Raw genomic sequence first — 19,307 nt, forward strand, 5'->3', positions numbered from 1 at the left:
CATCTCTCCTTTAGTGAGCCTGAAGTCATTCATTAGGGGTTCTTGTGCTGAAAAAGTCTAACATTTATCACTGTAGACATCTCCCTTTACACTTCCTTGACCTACATTACGAAGATTTCTTCAGCAGACCTAAATAGGGCCACAAAACAGTGGCCAACAAGGCAGTGAGTTGTTTTGTTTGTTAGTTACTATGGTATTGTTTACTTGTTGCTGTGGTCTCTGTGACAGAAACTTGTTGTCATGTGATGGGCTGGACAAGGGACAAAAAGTCTGTCCATGCCAATACAGTCCGATCACATGATTGTGGTTTCTTTTCTGGGGCAAAAGAGGAGTGAAGAAATTGTCTCTGCATTAAAATGTGGATGTGAATGTCTACTGTGTCGTCTTGTGTATATCTGAAGGAGACCAGGTCAGAGCCGGGGGGTATGGTTCAGTATTCCCACAGTGGTCTGTTTGTTAATGTGTCTGTTAAAGCTACTGCAGCTTGGCTGCTTTTCTTCCTCCTGTTCTAGCTCAAACACATATTGAGTTTATGGCTACAAAAACACATTTAGAGTAGTATTTAGGTCTGTTATTCCACAGTGAGTCATTACCTGATTCCCAGGTCAAACATTTATTTTGTACTGTTTCCATTTATCTTCCTCCAAAAGTCCCTCATTAGCTTTAAATATAGATGTATTGTACCTATTCTTTTTCAAGACAGTCAGTTATTATTGTAGAATTTAGACAACTTTGAAACATCCAGATAGAAAATACATTTTTATTTTAGTTGAGTTCTTTGGATTTGAAATATGACATTAGTTACTACAAAACAGTAACCCAGCTAGTTGATTTAAACAGACACATATTTTCAAGTGTTATATCCTTTCAACAACAAGTAGACTGATAGGAAACAAAAATGTGGCGATGGAAAACCATTATCCGTTTACTGTTACTCACATAAAGTCAACCGAGCCGGCCACCTTGAATGCCAGAAAAGTAGATCATTAACTACTACAAATTCAAACTAACTCAGTGAGCTGAAAAACAGGGATGTTTTGTTTTTCTGGAATGGGAGACAACCAAACTTAATGTGCACATTTTCTTCTAGACTAACTAGTCTGCTGTTGTAATCCTTGTTCAACAAGTGTCCTTGCAGGACTCATTAACTGAATACATTATTTGTAACTGTAGGAGTGAACACTGAAATTCAGTAAGATTGATTTTTTTCATGTGTGGAAATGTTTAGCACCAAGCTGTGTATATATGTACAGTACATGTGAGTGTGCATGTGGTGCATTTGATACATACATGACATAGGTGAGCCACTTCTAGGTGATACTATAGTGATTGCTGCTGAGGTGATGTTCAGTAGTCTCTGACACAATCTGTTATAGCTTCATATTTTAGTGCTGCATCATCTGTGGAAGTATTAAGACAGCGGCTTTTGTTGGTTTTTAGAAAGATCTATTCTTGAAATAGGAGCCAAGATTTAGGTTTATGGATAGAATTAAAGATTAGTAAGGGGGATAGCAGCTTGACATGCATCAGATGAGGAATAAAGGTTGCCTTTATTCCTTTGCTTTATAAATATAGCAGTGCATACACGTGTTTGTGTCTGTCTGAGTGTTAAACCATTAACATAAGCAGCAGAGCCAGCTGAATCCTTAATATGAGCCCAAAGCTAATCTGCCATGCTAGACTTGACAGGTGTTTGTGATTTGGGGAAGGGGTGGGGGAGTCATGAGGGAGAGGGAGAGGCTGCAGGAGGTGGAGGGGGGTTAACTGATGAAACAAAAACTGAAATGGCTGAAGTAACATCCATGCCTGAATCGACGTGCAGCTTCCCAAATAACGTTAGCTGCGGGAGGAGGGAGGAGATAAATGAGAGTACAAAAAAGACGGATGCCTTTTCCTTATTGAGATGCACCCTGAGACTCCAGAGAGCTGTAATCAAATAGGCCATCAGATGTTCAGTGGAGCGGTTTGACACACACACACACACACACACACACACACACACACACACACACAGAACAGCATCTCAGGAATGCAGTCGTTTTCCTTCAAAGCAGTGTGACACGTTCTCCGGTTATGGTAGGAGAGAGGAGAATTTGCACACACACACACACACAAATTCACACAGACAACAAATGTCAGGATGCCCTATTTCATTGCCATTTAACCAGATGATACAGGAGAGCATTAGATAGTAGATAGCAAGACCTATTATTGAGGGTGAGAGAAGGAGTAATTTAATTTTGTTTTGTGTAGCACTTGCACAACCAGAAACTAAAACTGTCTCCTCCTGCTCTAATCTTATCTGTTGTATTGGTTACTCCAGAATAAAGGAAGACGAGGTTTGAAGCTCAGGGCCAGATTTGCATATGTTTACCCCTGAAGTAGTCACAGGATACTATATGTTGTTCCTTGCCAGTGTATATGTTGTGCTAACTGTGATGTCCAGCAGAAAGAGGTTGTTTATTCATAGCCCCAGTTCAGGGCAAGACACATGAAAGACGTTGTGTTCCGACCACCTCTGCTCGAACACACTAGACACAATAGGCTAATTTTACTTAAGAAACTGGGTTTGTGGGTTTACTGATGTCTTGAAATCAATTTGCGTGTTGCTGACTTTTCTAACTTGCCAACAAAAGCCTGTTGTGCTTCATGGGATGTTGACTCTGCTGTGTGTCCAAGGTTACAGTTGTTTTTAAATTAAGAGGCTTTTTTTCCCCAAACTCTTCGAAATTATAATCAAAATGGCACCTGTAACCAATCACTTGAGTCTATATATAACCTCCAAATACTTAAGTATGATTGCTTTAAATATTTTTAGCTGAGCCTTCAGTTCTCTCCTCAGGTTGACTATGTAACTGTGTTGAAAATTATGCTAAAACTTGCACAGTTTGCCTTGCCACCACCTCTTGCATGATAGCAATAATTTACTGAAACCAACCCAAACAATGTAAGAACTGTCAGGTTACTGAAACGGCTTCTGCTGAATACTGAGAGTAAAGTGAAGATGGTGAAGCTGTTTGTGCAAATTCAAAAAAATGCAACTATTCTGTGTCAATAAGTTGCCACCATTAAATGATTTAGCTGCGAGCCTTGAAATGGAAATAGCCCTAAAGCAATGTCCTTGTTGATACATGCCCAAGCATGCACACTTTAAAAAACAACCTAGCACATGATGTTTGGTGTATGGCTTCATGCTAAGTGTACTGTCAGCAAGAAAAACAGAATTTTCTTACTTTCTTTGCTACATAAAAACCTGTCTTTCTCTTCCTCCTGGCATTCCTCTGTCCTTTCTCTTTCTAGGTTACATCCTCTGACCTTTTCCATTGTCCAATGTTTAACTACTCATCCTCTCGTTTCTTTTATTTCAGAGAGGAGAAGAGTGAGCAGCTTTTGGACACCAGACAGGAGCTTGAGAACATGGAGGTGGAGCTCAAGAGACTTCAGCAAGAGGTAATGCCACAAGTCACGGCAACCTTGGCACACCTACATACACACAGCACACAAACATTCGTATAACTCTCCGTTCCCTCCACCTGCTCCTCCCTTCTCTTTCTAAGTACTTTGTTTCTGCAACGCTGCCAGGCTTTAATCAGCTAGCTAGTGACTTAGCTCATTAGGGGCTATTAGAGCTATCTTTAGTCTAGCAACAGCCTCACATGGCTTTTGATTTGGAGTGGGCGGCAGGCTGACTGCCTGGCTAACAGGCTGGATGCTGTAAACCAGGTGGATGAGTTTAGGGCATGGAGGACAGTGTGCATGTGTGTCTGTGTGTGCGTGCTGGCGTGTGAATGTGTGATAATTTGAGTGTGGACAGTTTGTTCTTTTCATCATCTGTTAGTGTAACAAAGACAACACTTAGGCTACAAGATTACAGAGTCAGTGCACTAACTTGTTAAAAAAAAAAAAAAAGAATATACAAGTGAATGCATTTTCAAATACTTACACACATTTCCACATATTCATGCTTTATATTTGCTATCAACCCCTGCAGAGCTACCAGCTGTTGTCGGATGCCCGGTCGGCTCGGGCCTACCGTGACGAGCTGGACGCACTCAGAGAGAAAGCGATCCGTGTCGACAAACTGGAGAGCGAGCTGAGCCGATACAAGGAGAGACTTCACGACATTGAGTTTTACAAGGCCAGAGTCGAGGTACACAACTGCACACACAGAGCGTTATGTCCAGCCAAGAACACAGTGTTTGTAAAAGCACATGCTTGGGATACTTGAGCATAAAAGGAACTAGCTATTATTTGAAACATAAACAAATCTTAATGATATTAGTTCAAACTGGACCTTGTGAACAGAATGCAATGTGGTGATTTCTGTAGGAGCTGAAGGAGGACAATCAAGTCCTGCTAGGAGACTAAGACCATGCTGGAGGAACAGCTGGATGCGAGCAGGACCCGATCTGACAAACTGCACCTCCTGGAGAAAGAGAATCTGCAGCTCAAATCCAAGATCCATGACCTGGAAATGGTGAGGCGATGGATTTATTGATCAGTATTCCAGCATCAATGTAGATTGATTTTTGGATCATTCCTAGATTCATTATTCAGTTGATAGATGTAGATTGGAGTGTACATAAAGTGATAAGAGGTCGAGGTAGAGAGCCTGAGGTTCAAACCAGGATTAGAGAACAAGTACAGTCATTTCAGCAGGTGTGTGTCCAGCATTTTTTTTTTAATTTCAACACACCCAATCTCTCTGTTATCTCCAGGAGCGGGACTTGGACCGTAAGCGTATGGAGGAGCTGTTGGAAGAGAACCTTGTGCTTGAAATGGCCCAGAAACAGAGCATGGATGAGTCTCTGCACCTGGGCTGGGAGCTGGAGCAACTAGCCAAGACACCAGAGCTGACTGAAAGTATGCTGACTGGCAGCAAGAGTAACCTAAAAACTGGTGCACAAAGAGGACGATAAAGAATGGGATTTTGAGCTAAAATACCATGCAGTTTACAGTCACCTGAGTTGACCAGGCTGAAGGCTTTCGAAGGCCAACAGACCAGGCTTTGGTCATTGGCTCTTGCCCCTGGCTTCATCCCCTCTGGCCTTGTACATTTGCCAGCCTCCACTGGGGTTTCTTTCCACTTGGTTAAAACCTGTAATTAATATTCAGTGGCTCCTGGAGGATAATCTGTGCGTTTGGGTTATAAAAGCTGTTAAGAGGTTTAACTAGCCAGGGATCTGGATCAAGACTTTGTGTGTGGGGTGGGGGTGGGGGGTTGTTTGTTAAATGGCACTTTAAAAGCTTTAAGACCTGTAAAGTAGGACCATAGGGCATTGTATTAATTTAATTTTTGATGGACTTACTGTAATCCCAGTGATATTAACTTTTTTGGTATAGTGACTTAAAACTTTGATGTGCAAATCTTGTTTTCTTGTTGTCATTATCTCAGCTCCTCAGAAGTCTCTGGGTGAGGAGGTGAATGAGTTGACCTCCAGCCGTCTGTTGAAGCTGGAGAAAGACAACCAGACCCTGCTGAAGACTGTGGAGGAGCTCAGAGGAGCAGCCGGTCAGGACACTGTGGCAAAACTGGCTAAACTCACCCAAGAAAACCAGAAACTGAACCAGAAAGTAAGTAATTAACTGTGTGTTTAAGTGTTTTTCTTTGGTTGGGAAAGAATTGAGTGTGTCATCATTTTGTCTCAATGCAAAAGATTATTTCCAACACCATCCTCTGAGGGATACCTCAGGGCTCTATCCTTGCTCTTTGTAATTTATATGAATGCTTCTTGAAAAATGCAGCTGGTACTCACTGAAGATGATACAAATGTCATAATGTGACAACTTGATATATTTATTATTTTAATATTTCAATTATTTCGATTACCTATATACACAAAATAATGAAGAATAAATTAGTCATCGCTCAGTTACATAGTTTTTTCAACTATTCATCCTTCAGATTAACTGTAAAATAAGTGCATCATAAAAATACATCTAGCAATTTGCGAAGCGGCGAACTTAATAATAGGATAATAAAGAAAGTTATGTGGATAGATAGATTGGACTGTTTTCATCTGTAGGCTACAACATGCCTGTTGCACTTATTGAACATATAATAATACAAAAGCCAAAACCTAGGTTTCTGTGACAGTTAAATAAAGCAAGTATAAAGATGTATCAGTATTCATTTGTACTATAGATAGACTAAGTGTACTGTGTCTGTCTGTGAGACACCTTTGCAGTTTCATTTTCTGCCCCTTATTAGCATCACCACCAAGATTAGCATATTGGACCAGTGCTCCTCCATAATATATCACCCTAACACTTGGCCTTAGACCTTTTCACACAGTGGCAGTGAGAAATAAAAAAGAGAAGGACGGAGAGCACATAGAAAAAGGCGGATAGGGTGGATGAAAGCAAAGCTGTAAATCCAGGCAGCCCCTTGCCTTTTCTTTTCCAGTCTTTGACACTCGAACGCCCCTCTCTAAGAGAAGTCCCTCAGCTATTTTCAGAAACATAAGCCTCTCTCTGTGCTCTCTGAATAAAACGCATGAAATTGTGTTTTTCTCTCACAAAGAGAAAATCCGAAGTGAGTGTCTTGTGGTCTAGAGCCAAAACACATTAAAATGTGAATGCAGCTGCCAGTAGACTCAACCAACAGAAATAGATTAACTTGTGTGTGTTCGTCTGCAGAGTTGTAACAGACTGAGATGATATATTATGTTTCTATCATGGATTAAAAACTGCACCAGCTTCTGTATGATTCCAAAAGTAGAGTAACTATAATAGCAATGGTATCACAATACAGGTGACTGTGCAACACAGGATGTTATGCAAGAAAATGTCTGTGTAGGTTCTCAGTCATCTAGGTTATGGTAGTCTTAAGTGCTGAAGTTGAAGGCTGCTGGATTTCTTTGAGGTTTCTTGAAGACGTTTCACCTCTCATCCGAAAGGCTTCCTCAGTTCTAAAAGCTGGTTGGGGAGTCCCAGGTAACCTCTTGGAGGTGCTCCTGAGAGTCACCCACCCTGTTGTCATGTGCGCCATTAGGGTCACATGAGCCCAAGTATGACTTGTTGTGAGTCATCGGGGTCACATGGCTCGAGGTGTGATTGAGGGTTAAATTGCCTTGGTAAGGATGTCAAGACTGCGTTATAGGTGGCTGATAGTTGGCGCTGTAGGCCACCACCTCTGTTTAAGATGGATGTCCAGATGGACATAGAGCACTTACTAATGAGGTGAGAGGTGAGAAAGTGCGACATTTTAAGATGTTACTTTGTTTGTGTGCAGTTTGAGCATCTGCAGAGTGAGCTGACAGCAGACAGAGAGTCTCTACGCAGTGCTGAGTCACTCAGCACTGACCTGATGAAGGAGAAAGCTTTACTGGAGAAGACTCTTGAAACACTCAGAGAAAACTCCGAGAGACAGGTACACACACACACACACACACACACACACACACTCTAGGTGTATTAAATCTTCTCAGTGATAATTAATTGTCACATTTTTGCTGAATTAATTCTGTTAACTGATTAGGCCCAGTATGTTTGAGATGGCAGAACAAGTTGGCGCAGTTCAGCAGAGCAGCTTTTGAGAGAATGGCTGTAATCACATCAAGTATTCATGTGCTTTAAAACATAGTTAAAGCTACAGTCTGTGTACTGGACAAGCATATGGTCAGATACACCAACACATTCTGACAAACAGAGCTTTGAGACTGTGCGTCACGCACGCCGCTCTCTCCACAAAACCATCATTGATTCCCGGTCCAGGAAGCTCCAAGAAAATAACACGACTAAGCCATGTAATTTACTAAAGTCTAGGCTGAGTTTTCTTGAGAGCAATCTTTGTGCAATTGATTTGCTTTTGGCTCAGAAAACTATTAAGTAGAACTACCACTATGTTTTATTGACTGCACAGATTTCTGGCACTTAGATGCAGTTGCTCATTGTGTGTCTGCAGGGACTTAATAGCTCTAAGACCCAAATCTGACACCTATGATTAGTTTAACCATCTGATTTGTTAAATCCTGCCTTGATGAGCTACAGAGGGCTGAGAAAACACACTGTTCTCACTGTTTACTGTGGGCATTTCTTTCCAGTCAGTAGTAAACGTAATGAGATGGAACCGATGCAGTGCTGTTCCAGCAAACGTAATATTCAAATAAACTACAGTTTTGTAAAATTCTCGTAAGCTTTTGTGTCTTTTGTGTTTCTATGTGTCATTAGTGGGTCCTTCCTGATGTCTTTTAAATGTTATGAGTTTTTTGAAGAAGCCTCTAATTTGACTAAATTAGACTAAATGAAAACGTGAAGCAGGAACTTCAGGCTTCTTTCTCGTATAAGCATTGGTTCACACAGCCAGTCTCATTACATCCAGCTGGATTTTTTATATAAGAAGTTACAAAGCAAACAAATCTGAAACACACGAACAAACAGACATTTTTCAGGAGCCCCAGTCCACAAACAGCAGGTGGGAGAGCCAGTCAAAATCATTTCTATTTAATATGACTTTAGTTATTAAAACTCTGTCTGTTCTCCAGATGAAGGGTCTAGAGCAGGAAAATAAGCATCTGAGCCAGACAGTGTCGTCTCTGCGTCAGCGCTGCCAGGTGGGTGCCGAGGCCCGGGTCAAGGATGTGGAGAAGGAGAATCGTGTTCTCCACGAGTCCATCTGCGAAACGACTGCCAAACTCAATAAGATGGAGTTTGAAAGGAAACAACTACGTGAGTAACATGTTTTTGTGGTTCTTTTTTCTCCACCTATCCTTTTTGATTTCAAAGAAGGACAATTTTGATAGCTGTCATTAATTTCTGGCTTCCTTTTGTAGACATTGAGTTGCGTTTTGTTCATTTTTAATTCACAGGCTCAACATCTTGGTTGTTTGTAAAGAATGTGTGTCTCTTTTATGCAGGTAAGGAACTTGAGGTGATGAAGGAGAAAGGTGAGAGAGCAGAGGAGCTGGAGATTCAGATGCAGAAGCTGGAAAGGGATAACGAGAGCCTGCAGAAAAAGGTCGCCAGTCTTGGAATCACGTGTGAAAAGGTCCGGTTTGTTTCCTGTCTAGTCTATAGATGTCAGATGTCAGTCAGTACAAAGTTTTAGTCTGCCATTACACAGCACCACCACAACCACACCAACACCATCACTTCCGTGTGTCTGTAGGTGTCTTCTTTGGAGAAGGAGAACACGGAGCTGGAGGCAGAGGGCCGTCGTCTGAAGAAGAAGCTGGATGCTCTAAAGAACATGGCCTTCCAGCTGGAGGCTCTGGAAAAGGAGAACTCCCAGCTAGAGCAGGAGAACCTGGAGCTTCGGCGCTCGGCCGAGAGCCTCCGGTCGGCGGGGGCCAAGGCCGCTCAGCTCGAAGCCGAGAACAGGGAGCTGGAGAGCGAGAGGAGCCAGTTGAAGCGCAGCCTGGAACTGCTCAAGGCCTCATCCAAGAAGACAGAGAGATTAGAGGTAAGGCTTCAGGACTGCCAGTTTTACAACGAGTACTTCAGCGAATTCTTCGAGAAATAGAATGCAGGCTAGTGCTAGTAACAGTGTTCAGTGTAATCAGCACCAGTGGTGGTTATGCATAGGTTACCTGAGATAACTTGAGTCATTACACAAGAATTGCTGTAGAGTTAAATGCATCTTACACATTATATTTTTGTAATTTATCATAACCAATGAATATTTAGAGGATCTGGCATACAGTGGCGTCAGGGAGCGGCACAACTAGTTCATGGATGCTTTTAATATCCTAATCTGACTATCCCTCTCCCAGGTGAGTTACCAGGGCCTAGATACAGAGAACCAGCGTCTGCAGAAGGCTTTAGAGAACAGCAGCAAGAAGATCCAGCAGTTGGAGGCAGAACTGCAAGAGGTGGAGACTGAGAATCAAACTCTCCAACGCAACCTGGAGGAGCTCAAGATCTCTAGCAAACGCCTGGAGCAGCTAGAGCAGGAGGTAGGGAAAAAAAACTGTTCCACATGCAGTCATTCAGTAGTAATAATCACATTTTGACACTTTTTTGGGCAGCACTCCTCTCTGGAGCAGAACAGGTACAACATCCAGTGGAATAGCTGTAGGTGTTTAACTGACACAGCTTCAGTGACCTTTTTTTGGGATGGACTGATTCTGCCTGGCAGAATGAGGCCAGCCAGATTGGCCCAAAAACTGTAGTTGAGGCAGACTGATAGTGTAGTGTTTGTGATGTAGCAGTGTTAAAAGTGAAAATGTTTTTGTTATTTGGCACTTGAGCAACACCGCCACTCTTATAGTTCATTCTGATAAAATTACAGCACGTTTCCCAGCAGAGTTGGATTATCCCAGATTATTTGAGTCCTTTGAGTTAATCTGTGTCCACTCCTGGCCAAACATGTATTTACAAGGCATTTAGGTTAAAAGTAATCCCATCAAATGATGTTTTATCCATCTGCTCTCCATTACGTCCCGTTATTCGCCAGAACAAGACTCTGGAGCAGGAAAGCTCCCAGCTGGAGAAAGACAAGAAACTTCTGGAGAAGGAAAACAAGCGGCTAAGGCAGCAGGCCGAGATCCGTGACTCCAAGCTGGATGACAACAACCAGCGGATCTCCTCATTGGAGAAAGAGAATCGAACCATGGGCAAGGAGATGATCTTCTTCAGGGACTCCTGCACAAGGGTCAAAGACCTGGAGCGAGAGAACAAGGAGCTGGTCAAACAGGCCACCATTGATAAGAAGACCCTGATTACACTCAGAGAGGTAAGCAGAGCCCCCAACACTGTCAGACATCTGCAAATATTATCAGATTATTCCAAAATGTCTTGAGGCTCAGCATTATATTCACAATCTGCTGTTGGTGCTGGAATCATCAAATTTATTTTAAAAAAGTAACTTGAAGGAACTTCTAAATCACAACTGAAAGTCTCAAACATTCATGATTATTGATAGAAATTGATTTATATTCTTTTGTCCTAAGCCACTGAGAGCTATGACCGTTGAAATCAAACAACTTGATTATTAGTTATTTTTAAATAAATTGTTGTTGTCAGAATTGTGGTGTAGAGACACTCAAAGTGTGTACATGTGTGTTTAGGAGCTTGTGAGTGAGAAGCTAAAGACTCAGCAGATGAATAACGATCTGGAGAAACTGACCCATGAGCTGGAGAAAATTGGACTGAACAAGGAAAGGCTGCTGCTTGACGAGGGCTCAGATGACAGGTATTTGCTCTCACACTCACACACACGTCACTATATTTACCATTCTGTCGTGGCTCCTAAAACTCTTTCAGCCTGGAACCCAAATAAGAACTTAGTCTATCGTCTTGGGATCAGAACGTACAAGTACAGGCTATCAGTACAAGTGGGAGTCCAAATAAATCAGGTCTGTGGCTCATTTTAGATTAGGTGCTGTAGTTTTAATTAATCTGAGTCTAATGCAAACTTGTCCTGTGGGAGATTTCTGAGCCAATATCACCCCCACTTGCTACAGTCTTGCCAAGAAATCAGCTAGCCTGGCTACACTTTGGTCTACGATGATACCTTACCTGTGTTTAGGATTACAAATGTGTACCTGTAACCTTTATTTGTAGGTTTAAGCTCCTGGAAACCAAACTGGAGTCAACTCTGAAATCATCTCTGGAGATTAAAGAGGAGAAGATTGCTGCCCTAGAGGCCAGACTGCAGGAGTCCTCGAACCTCAACCAGCAACTTCGCCAGGAACTCAAGACAGTGAGAAACACATACAGAAATCCATACTAATAAGCAATCAGAAGGACTCGTTGCATACAGATGCTTAGCACTACCACTATACATATATAACAAGAAGTAAAAACACCAATCCGCAGTCAAAAACACTCAGAAACACTGAGGATTTCTCAAGGCCAATACATTATTTATTTATCCACTCTCCCACTTCTATCACCAGTTTATCTATTCATGAGGCGGTAGGAGTCTGTGAAAAAGGTGGAGTGGAGGATGTCTGCTCTTGTAAGGAAGTGTTTGTGTTTTGCACTGGTGGACATAAGTCTGACCCAAAGCTTAAATGTTGAGTGGAAAAGTTGAGTCATCTGTGGATGCACTCTAAATTTTCAGCTGTGAAACTGGATGGATGGATCTGGTCTGCTGTGGCCATTACTCAGGACATACTGTAGTAGAGTATTTGCCAGTTTTGTTTTTGGTTTTTCCAGTCAACCCCATGAACTGTATCTTACTCTCAGCTATCTTGGATTAACATGAGGTCCATGTTGGAGGTGTTGATTTATTTGTCTCTCCCCAGGTGAAGAAAAACTATGAAGCGCTGCGTCAGAGGGAGGAGGAGGAGAGGATGGTGCAGAGCTCGCCCCCTAGAGGAGGGGAGGACCCTCAGTCTGTCAGTAAATGGGAGAAGGAGAGCCATGAAACCACCAGGGAACTGCTGAAAGTCAAAGACAGACTCATTGAGGTGGAGAGGAATGTAAGTTAACGTGGTTTCAAACAATAGACAAACTCATACATACACACACACACACACAGAGCATCATTTCACTTTTCTGAATATATTTGTCCATGTATGATATCATTTTATTTGTGTGTGTTTTTCTCAGAATGCCACACTGCAGGCTGAGAAGGCAGCCCTGAGGAGCCAGCTCAAACAACTGGAAACTCAGAGCTCCAACCTGCAGGCTCAGATAGTGGCCCTGCAGAGACAGACCGCCTCCTTACAGGAGAACAATACAACACTGCAGACACAGAATGCCAAGCTGCAGGTAATCCCCTACACAGTGTACAATAAGCAATGACCTCCCAATGGATGACTGCTTTCCTACAGGGGAATACATTAGATGCAGAAAGCAGAGCTGTCAGTGTACAATTGGAACCACGGGCATGATGGGATAAGATAGTAACAGTAACAGGTCTCAGACTGCAACAGGTTTATATTATTACAACAATCAATCTGCAGTCTATGGTAGACACACTCGAAAGTGATGATTTTACATCAAGTTATCACACGATAGCTTGATTAGCTGATAATCTCACCTCAAGGTCCATTTCGTTGCTGTTTTGGAGCTTTTGGTTATATGGCTATTGTCATGTGTTTTAATTCTATTTAATGAATGATATGATAATACTAGGGTCATCAAAGAAAAAATGATTTCTGAAATACTGCACACATTGTATATAACATAATAATACATCACCAGTTTCACATTTTCAACACAAAATCCAACACTGTCTAACCTTCTGTCTATATTGGTCTGTTTGTACAGTTGCCTTGCCAAGGCTGCTTAGCTCCCTGGAATGGATTTAGACTTGTACTCCCTGTTTGGCAGCGATTCAAACCCTTCTTATGGGCGTCAGGATTTACACTGACCATACAGTAGCTTCTAGCTGTTCTGTGGGTGTCTTTTGATGTGTAACGTGTCTATTTGAGAGCATATGTAAGACAGGTTTGTCTGTGTGTGTGCTGAAGGGAAAAAACTGTCTCTTTTTAAAAGGTACAGAAAGTGTGTCAGCACCTGGACAAAAGTGTGTGTGTGTGTGAGAGGGGACGGGGGGGGGAGGTGAGAATGAGAATACACACACTGCACACGACTGAAGAGGGATTTGAGACCAGGAAACCACTGTGACCACAAAGGAAACATGAAAAGAAACAGTTTTCTTGCTGATGTTGTGTAGATGGAGATTACGACAAAAGGGGAGAACAAACCAAATAGAGACATAGTGCCCCCTATAGACTAAAACAGTAATAACATCTATTTACCATATTGACATTTTCTTTGACGTTTGATTCGAGGAGCTAAGTACTCCCCACACATTTTTAATAAGTGTAGATAGATGACAAAATATTGACAGGAGAATCTGTCTTTTAAACTGCTCTCAAATTTTACAATCCCTACTTTCCTCACCTTCCTCCACTCTTCTTGTTCACCCCACCCCACCCCCTTTTCCTCTCCTCCTTCACAATTCTCCTATAGGCCTTATTGTCATTTTTTCTCACCCATATCATTCCTTTTCCTCTTTTCTCTTCTGTCTCTTCTCCTTTTCCTCCATCTTTGTGCTCCATACCCCTCCCTCTCCATCCCTTTCTTCTTCTCCTCACCCTCCACGCCTCCCTCTTCACACCTTTTTACTTAACATATCTTCATCCTTTCCTTTTAGGTGGAGAACTCTACACTGAGCTCGCAGAGTGCAGCCCTCATGGCCCAGAACGCCCAGCTGCAGAGTCAGCAGAGCAGCGTAGAAGGCGAGCGCGAGGGGGCGCTGAAGGAGAAAGAAGAGCTGAGGGCCACCTATGAGCTGCTTCTCCGTGATCACGAGAAGCTTGCGGCGCTCCATGAGCGGCAGGCGGCTGAGTACGAGGCCCTGATTGGAAAGCACGGCGGCCTGAAGAGCTCCCACAAGAGCCTGGAGCAGCAGCACAGGGACTTGGAGGACAAGTGAGATGGGGTTCACAAGCGTGGGATGGGCACATGCTCAAATCTAATCACAGCTCAAGTCTCACTGATGACTTTATACACTACTGTGACCTTCTTTTGTACATTATCCTATGATGGCAATGTTAAACAATCTATCTCTGCTTTATGTTGTACTTCTTTATGTAACTCGCAAACAGTTTGTAACATGTATTAATGTGTGTAGGTACAAGCAGCTCCTGCAGAGGAAGGGGGACCTGGAGGAGCTGGAGAAAAATCTGAAGGAGCAGCAGGAAAAGATGGCACTGGAGAACCAAACACACCAAGCCACAGCTGACCAGTGCAAACTGCTCAAAGAAGAAAATGATAGGTCAGTATTTTTATCACAAGCAAATGTATTAACAACATGCTAACAATGTGACTCATCCTTTTGAATTCCTGAATTTTAAGCCTCCTTTACACGCAGACATGTCTATATATTCAGGAGTCCCTCTGCTCTTCCCTCAGACTTAATACTACCTATCGTCAGCTGGTGAGGGACAATGAGAATCTCCAGCTGGACCATAAGAACATGAAGAGCCAGTTAAACAGCGCCAAGCTGGAGCAGACCAAACTGGAGGCTGAGTTCTCTAAACTGAAGGAGCAGTACCAACAGCTGGACATTACCTCCACCAAACTCACCAACCAGTGTGAAGTAAGAAGAGGGTTTCTCCTCTCCTCTCCTCTTCCTCTTATATCCTTTCCTGTCCCCTCCTCTCCTCTCCTCTTCCTCTATATCCTTCCTGTCCTCTCCTCTCTCTTCTCTTCTCTTCTCTTCTCTTCTCTTCTCTTCTCCTGGGGCTTTCCTATCATGTGTATGTGTGCCACTTTTACAGCCAACTGTCTTTGATTGGTTTACCCGTTTTTAATGTGTGATATTTGTACGAACAACTTCTTAAGCCAGCTGTGTTGTGGAGGGTTTATCCCTTTAATGCAGCGTATTTGTGTTTGAGCCAGGTGTAGTAGCATCTCTTTAATAATCTATGTGTCTGTGTGTCTGTTAGTTGTTGAGCCAGCTGAAAGGAAACCTGGAGGAGGAGAATCGTCACCTGTTGGACCAGATCCAGACTCTGATGCTACAGAATCGCACGCTGCTGGAGCAGACCATGGAGAGCAAAGATCTGTTCCACGTAGAACAAAGACAATACATGTAAACCCCTGATATTTTTTTGTTTAAAATGGACACCAAACATGTTGTCTGTTGAGTTTCCATCAGTTCTATTCATATTTGGATTGCACACATTTTCACTCTTGTCTGTCTTACTGAACCTCTCCTATCTCTCCCCTTTCAGAGACAAGCTAAATGAGCTGAGGAGACAGAAGGAGAAGCTAGAGGAGAAGATCATGGACCAGTACAAGTTTTACGACCCCTCACCTCCACGCAGGTAAAAAGCAACCTCATCAAATGACTTGCGTTTAAAAATAATTGACAAGAAAACACCCAAAAAACAACAATTAAGTAAGTTAGTTTGTGTAAACAACCAGACTATAAGTGGTGTAACAGTGGTGAATCAGAATGACTCTGACAAGTCAGTGGATCATGGAAAACAGTGATGCAAAAAATTCTGTTTGCTTGTTGACTCTTATCTCTGAGGTGGGGCAATGACAGAAAACACTCAGGAGGGGATGCATGAAATATTTATGGTCTGCAGAGCTTTTAAACAGCTGTATACTGCAACATTTTTTATGTTGAGGAAAGACTGAGAGGCTGAAATAACGCTTTAAAGCAGTGTACACACATGTGACAAACCAGGTAGTTGAAAGACATCCAACATGCATATTTTTTTTTTTATCCATTTTATTTTCTCCTCTTGTTCCTTATAGTCTCTCTGTCTTGTCTCTCTTCTGTAGGCGTGGCAACTGGATCACTCTGAAGATGAGGAAGCTGATCAAGCCAAAAAGCCGAGAGAGGATGCGTTCTCTCACGCTGACTCCATCTCGCTCGGAGTCTGGCGACGGCTTTCTGACCTTTCCCCAGGATAGCCAGGACAGCTCGTCCATTGGCTCTGGCTCCAACTCGCTGGACGACGCACTCCAACATAAGAGGAGCTCCAGTGAGTACAAAGGAAACACATATACTCACAGATGTAGACCAAAGATTCAAAATCACTTATAGTTTCAAGCTTGGCTTAAGGACTTTGTCTCAGTGTTTTCAAGATAAATGAGACATATTTCCTATACAGACATGTTGAGTAAAAGATGCTGTGATAAAATGCTCACTGTTTTATACACAAATGTACATGCACACCTTATTGATGCTGAGTTTTCTTTCCCTAATACATAACAGAAAACACACTGCTGCTTGGTGTGACTGTGTGTGTTTGTGCGCGTGTGTGTGTGTGTGGGTGTGTGTGTGTGTGTGGTTTGAATGGGTCTTTCTTCCCCTAACGGCTCCTTTGCTTCTTTATCTCTCTCTCTGTGAAGGGAGGAGAGGGCAGCAGTCCCATGCCCAAGGGCAGGGTTCTTCCAATGGTATGCTGCGGATGGGGAGGGTGGGCGGGGTTTGTGACCCGAATGTTCCGTCTCTCGGGGCATGTTTTCGTGAGTCCATTGTCTGTGTCACTCAGCTGTCCTAGAGGTTACGGTTGAGCTGTGCAGCACCACAAGGTTGACTCTCGACCACAGACCTGGTTCAAAAAGTAGATGCATTTCCTGTGTTTGAAACAACAGAGGGAGTGCCCGATTTCTATAACCTTATGTAAGGTGCAACTCAAGTATAATATAGTTTTAAACCAGGTCCAGTTCACTATTAACTCCATCCCACAACAGGTCTAAGGCTCACTACCTCTGTTACAGACATGTCAACCTGCTGATCTGTGCAGTTCACCTGTAAATAGGAAAGAGACGCCCTCTAACGTAGCATCATAGCTATTAAAAGGTGCAACGCTTTGCGGCTCACTTCCAGTCAAAGCAACATGTCAAAATCCAGGTTGGTCATACTCACTTTTGCTTATCTTAACTGTACATGGGTGAGTAGGTTTACTTCTTAAGATAAGCATGTAGATCTGTTTGTTTTAGTATCTGCAAAAAATAAGTATGTGAGGAAGGGTAAAATCTAGAAGCCAGTGGAAAATCACATAAATGAACACAAAGTACAAAATGTATTTTTTATTTCCATTTAAATTAACCATAATTGCTATAAGAGGAAGAGGAGTTGTCTTTAATAACCAGGTAGTAAAATGAACATTACAACTGTACCAAAGACATTACACAGTCAAGTATGCAGTGATAAAGTTAGTAATTACTTATTTTTTCTGGTTCTTGGAAATGTCTTTACTGGAATCACTGCAGTCCTCCTTGATGCTGTTAACCTGACCTTTGACCTTTTCACTCTCCTGATTGCACCCTTTAATACTCTTCGTCTTCTATGTCTCATCTAGGTGTGGTAATATGTTGACTTGTGTTGTTGTGTGATGTATGTAATGCTTTAAAACCAGGCGGAAATGTAAAATACTACACTCATGACCATAAACATGAGAGTGTTTGGGTGTGGTTTCGTGTGCTGATAGAATGTGCGTGTGTGTGTGTGTATTTGCATAATGTGTTTATATTGTTGTATTTGTTTGCATTAATGTGTTTTTGTACAGAGGTCTGCCCTTAAAAGTATTATTCAGGTTTTTAAAAAGTCTATGGAAGACATTTTAATCCATCCAAAAAGCACTTAAACAAGTATTTTATTTAAATATTAACCTAAATTGTTAGAATGTATTACTAAAGCTAGTAAAAAAAAAAGGGGGCCGAACACAATCTCTGTGGGATATTTTAAAAAAACAAGCAAATGTGCACAACTGTCAGAGCACAAGGTTTACCACACAAAAGCTCTGTATTGTTGAAGTGCATTTGTATGGACTGAAATGCAGTCCTATCAAAATCAAATAGACTTTGTTATTACATGATTTGCTCCTAAATCATAAATTGTAGTGTCTATTACATTGTTGTCTTTTGTCCAGTTGAGTGTCCAGGAGCTCAGCTCTCTCACTCTGCATCTCTCCCCTGGCTCTCTTTGTGAAAACGTTAACCACATCCCTCTGTTCTGCCCTCCTTTTTCTTTTTGTTTTCTTTTCCTCCACCTCCTTTGGGATTGTTTTGCCCCCCCCCTCCCTCCTCGTCTGTCTGTCTGTCTATCCCTCTCTGTCTGTCTCTGGCTGCGCTCTGACAGCTATAAAAAGGTTGCCTTTCATGAGGAACAGATCCAAGGACAAAGACAAGGCCAAGGCCATCTACCGGCGCTCCATGTGTAAGACCTCCGTTAGCCGCCATGCTAGCCTTCCTCCGCCTCCTCTCCCCGTCATCGTCACACTAGGAGAAACAAAGAAGGAACAGTCACTGATTTCAGGGTGGCTGGGCTGCAGTGTGGGGGTGTGGCAGTGACAGTTTGACGTTTCAGGTTTCAGTCATAGCCCTTAAATCAGACTTACAGTCATAAATGTGTGATTACTTTCACTGTTTATGTCAGAGGTTGTCAGAGTGGTGAAATTATCTGATGTCTTTTAGAGATGTCTGCCAAAGATTTATTCAAGTTTGAAATTTATTGCATTGTCACCATACCCCCATGCTGCATTTGGTGACATCAGTGACTCGTCCTTTTAATTTTTTCCTAGCAGCTCTAACTCGTCTGTCACCTCTCTGCGTCTGCCGCCTTCACTCCCTCCTGTAGAGTATCTACTCCCAGCTTTTACCCACATTCACCAGTGTGATGTGACTTTATTCTCATTAGTTACTGATGAATGAATAACACAAACTTCACTAACTTTGTCTGAAAGCAAAGATGTACAAATGAAAAATGATATAATGCAAAAACAGTAGGGGTTTTCTCTTTGTGTAGATCTCTGTGTTGTAGTGTCATGCACTTTGATTTTCATCCATCTTAGTTCTGAGTGTCATTTCCCAAAGCTTATATTTCAGTTCAGTGGTTAAGGGAATCACTATGCAATGGGCACCTTATTGGGCAGCTTTGTCAT

General features: G+C 42.3%; 1 protein-coding gene across 1 annotated transcript in view; it reads left to right on the forward strand.

The window, feature by feature from the left end:
• Nucleotides 1-19,307, forward strand: part of LOC108896224 (girdin) — a 65,032-nt gene that overhangs the window by 36,805 nt on the left and 8,920 nt on the right. The window contains 24 exon segments of the mRNA XM_018695260.2: nucleotides 3,369-3,450; nucleotides 3,992-4,150; nucleotides 4,330-4,359; nucleotides 4,361-4,477; nucleotides 4,719-4,863; nucleotides 5,396-5,574; nucleotides 7,235-7,372; nucleotides 8,487-8,670; nucleotides 8,859-8,989; nucleotides 9,110-9,403; nucleotides 9,714-9,896; nucleotides 10,397-10,675; nucleotides 11,010-11,134; nucleotides 11,506-11,644; nucleotides 12,192-12,368; nucleotides 12,499-12,660; nucleotides 14,054-14,331; nucleotides 14,534-14,677; nucleotides 14,815-15,001; nucleotides 15,351-15,496; nucleotides 15,639-15,731; nucleotides 16,198-16,400; nucleotides 16,771-16,818; nucleotides 18,506-18,583. Coding sequence (XP_018550776.1) covers nucleotides 3,369-3,450; nucleotides 3,992-4,150; nucleotides 4,330-4,359; nucleotides 4,361-4,477; nucleotides 4,719-4,863; nucleotides 5,396-5,574; nucleotides 7,235-7,372; nucleotides 8,487-8,670; nucleotides 8,859-8,989; nucleotides 9,110-9,403; nucleotides 9,714-9,896; nucleotides 10,397-10,675; nucleotides 11,010-11,134; nucleotides 11,506-11,644; nucleotides 12,192-12,368; nucleotides 12,499-12,660; nucleotides 14,054-14,331; nucleotides 14,534-14,677; nucleotides 14,815-15,001; nucleotides 15,351-15,496; nucleotides 15,639-15,731; nucleotides 16,198-16,400; nucleotides 16,771-16,818; nucleotides 18,506-18,583 — 3,701 coding nt within the window.

This window comes from Lates calcarifer, linkage group LG16_LG22, assembly GCF_001640805.2.
Source record: "Lates calcarifer isolate ASB-BC8 linkage group LG16_LG22, TLL_Latcal_v3, whole genome shotgun sequence".
NCBI classification, from domain to species: Eukaryota; Metazoa; Chordata; class Actinopteri; family Centropomidae; genus Lates; species Lates calcarifer.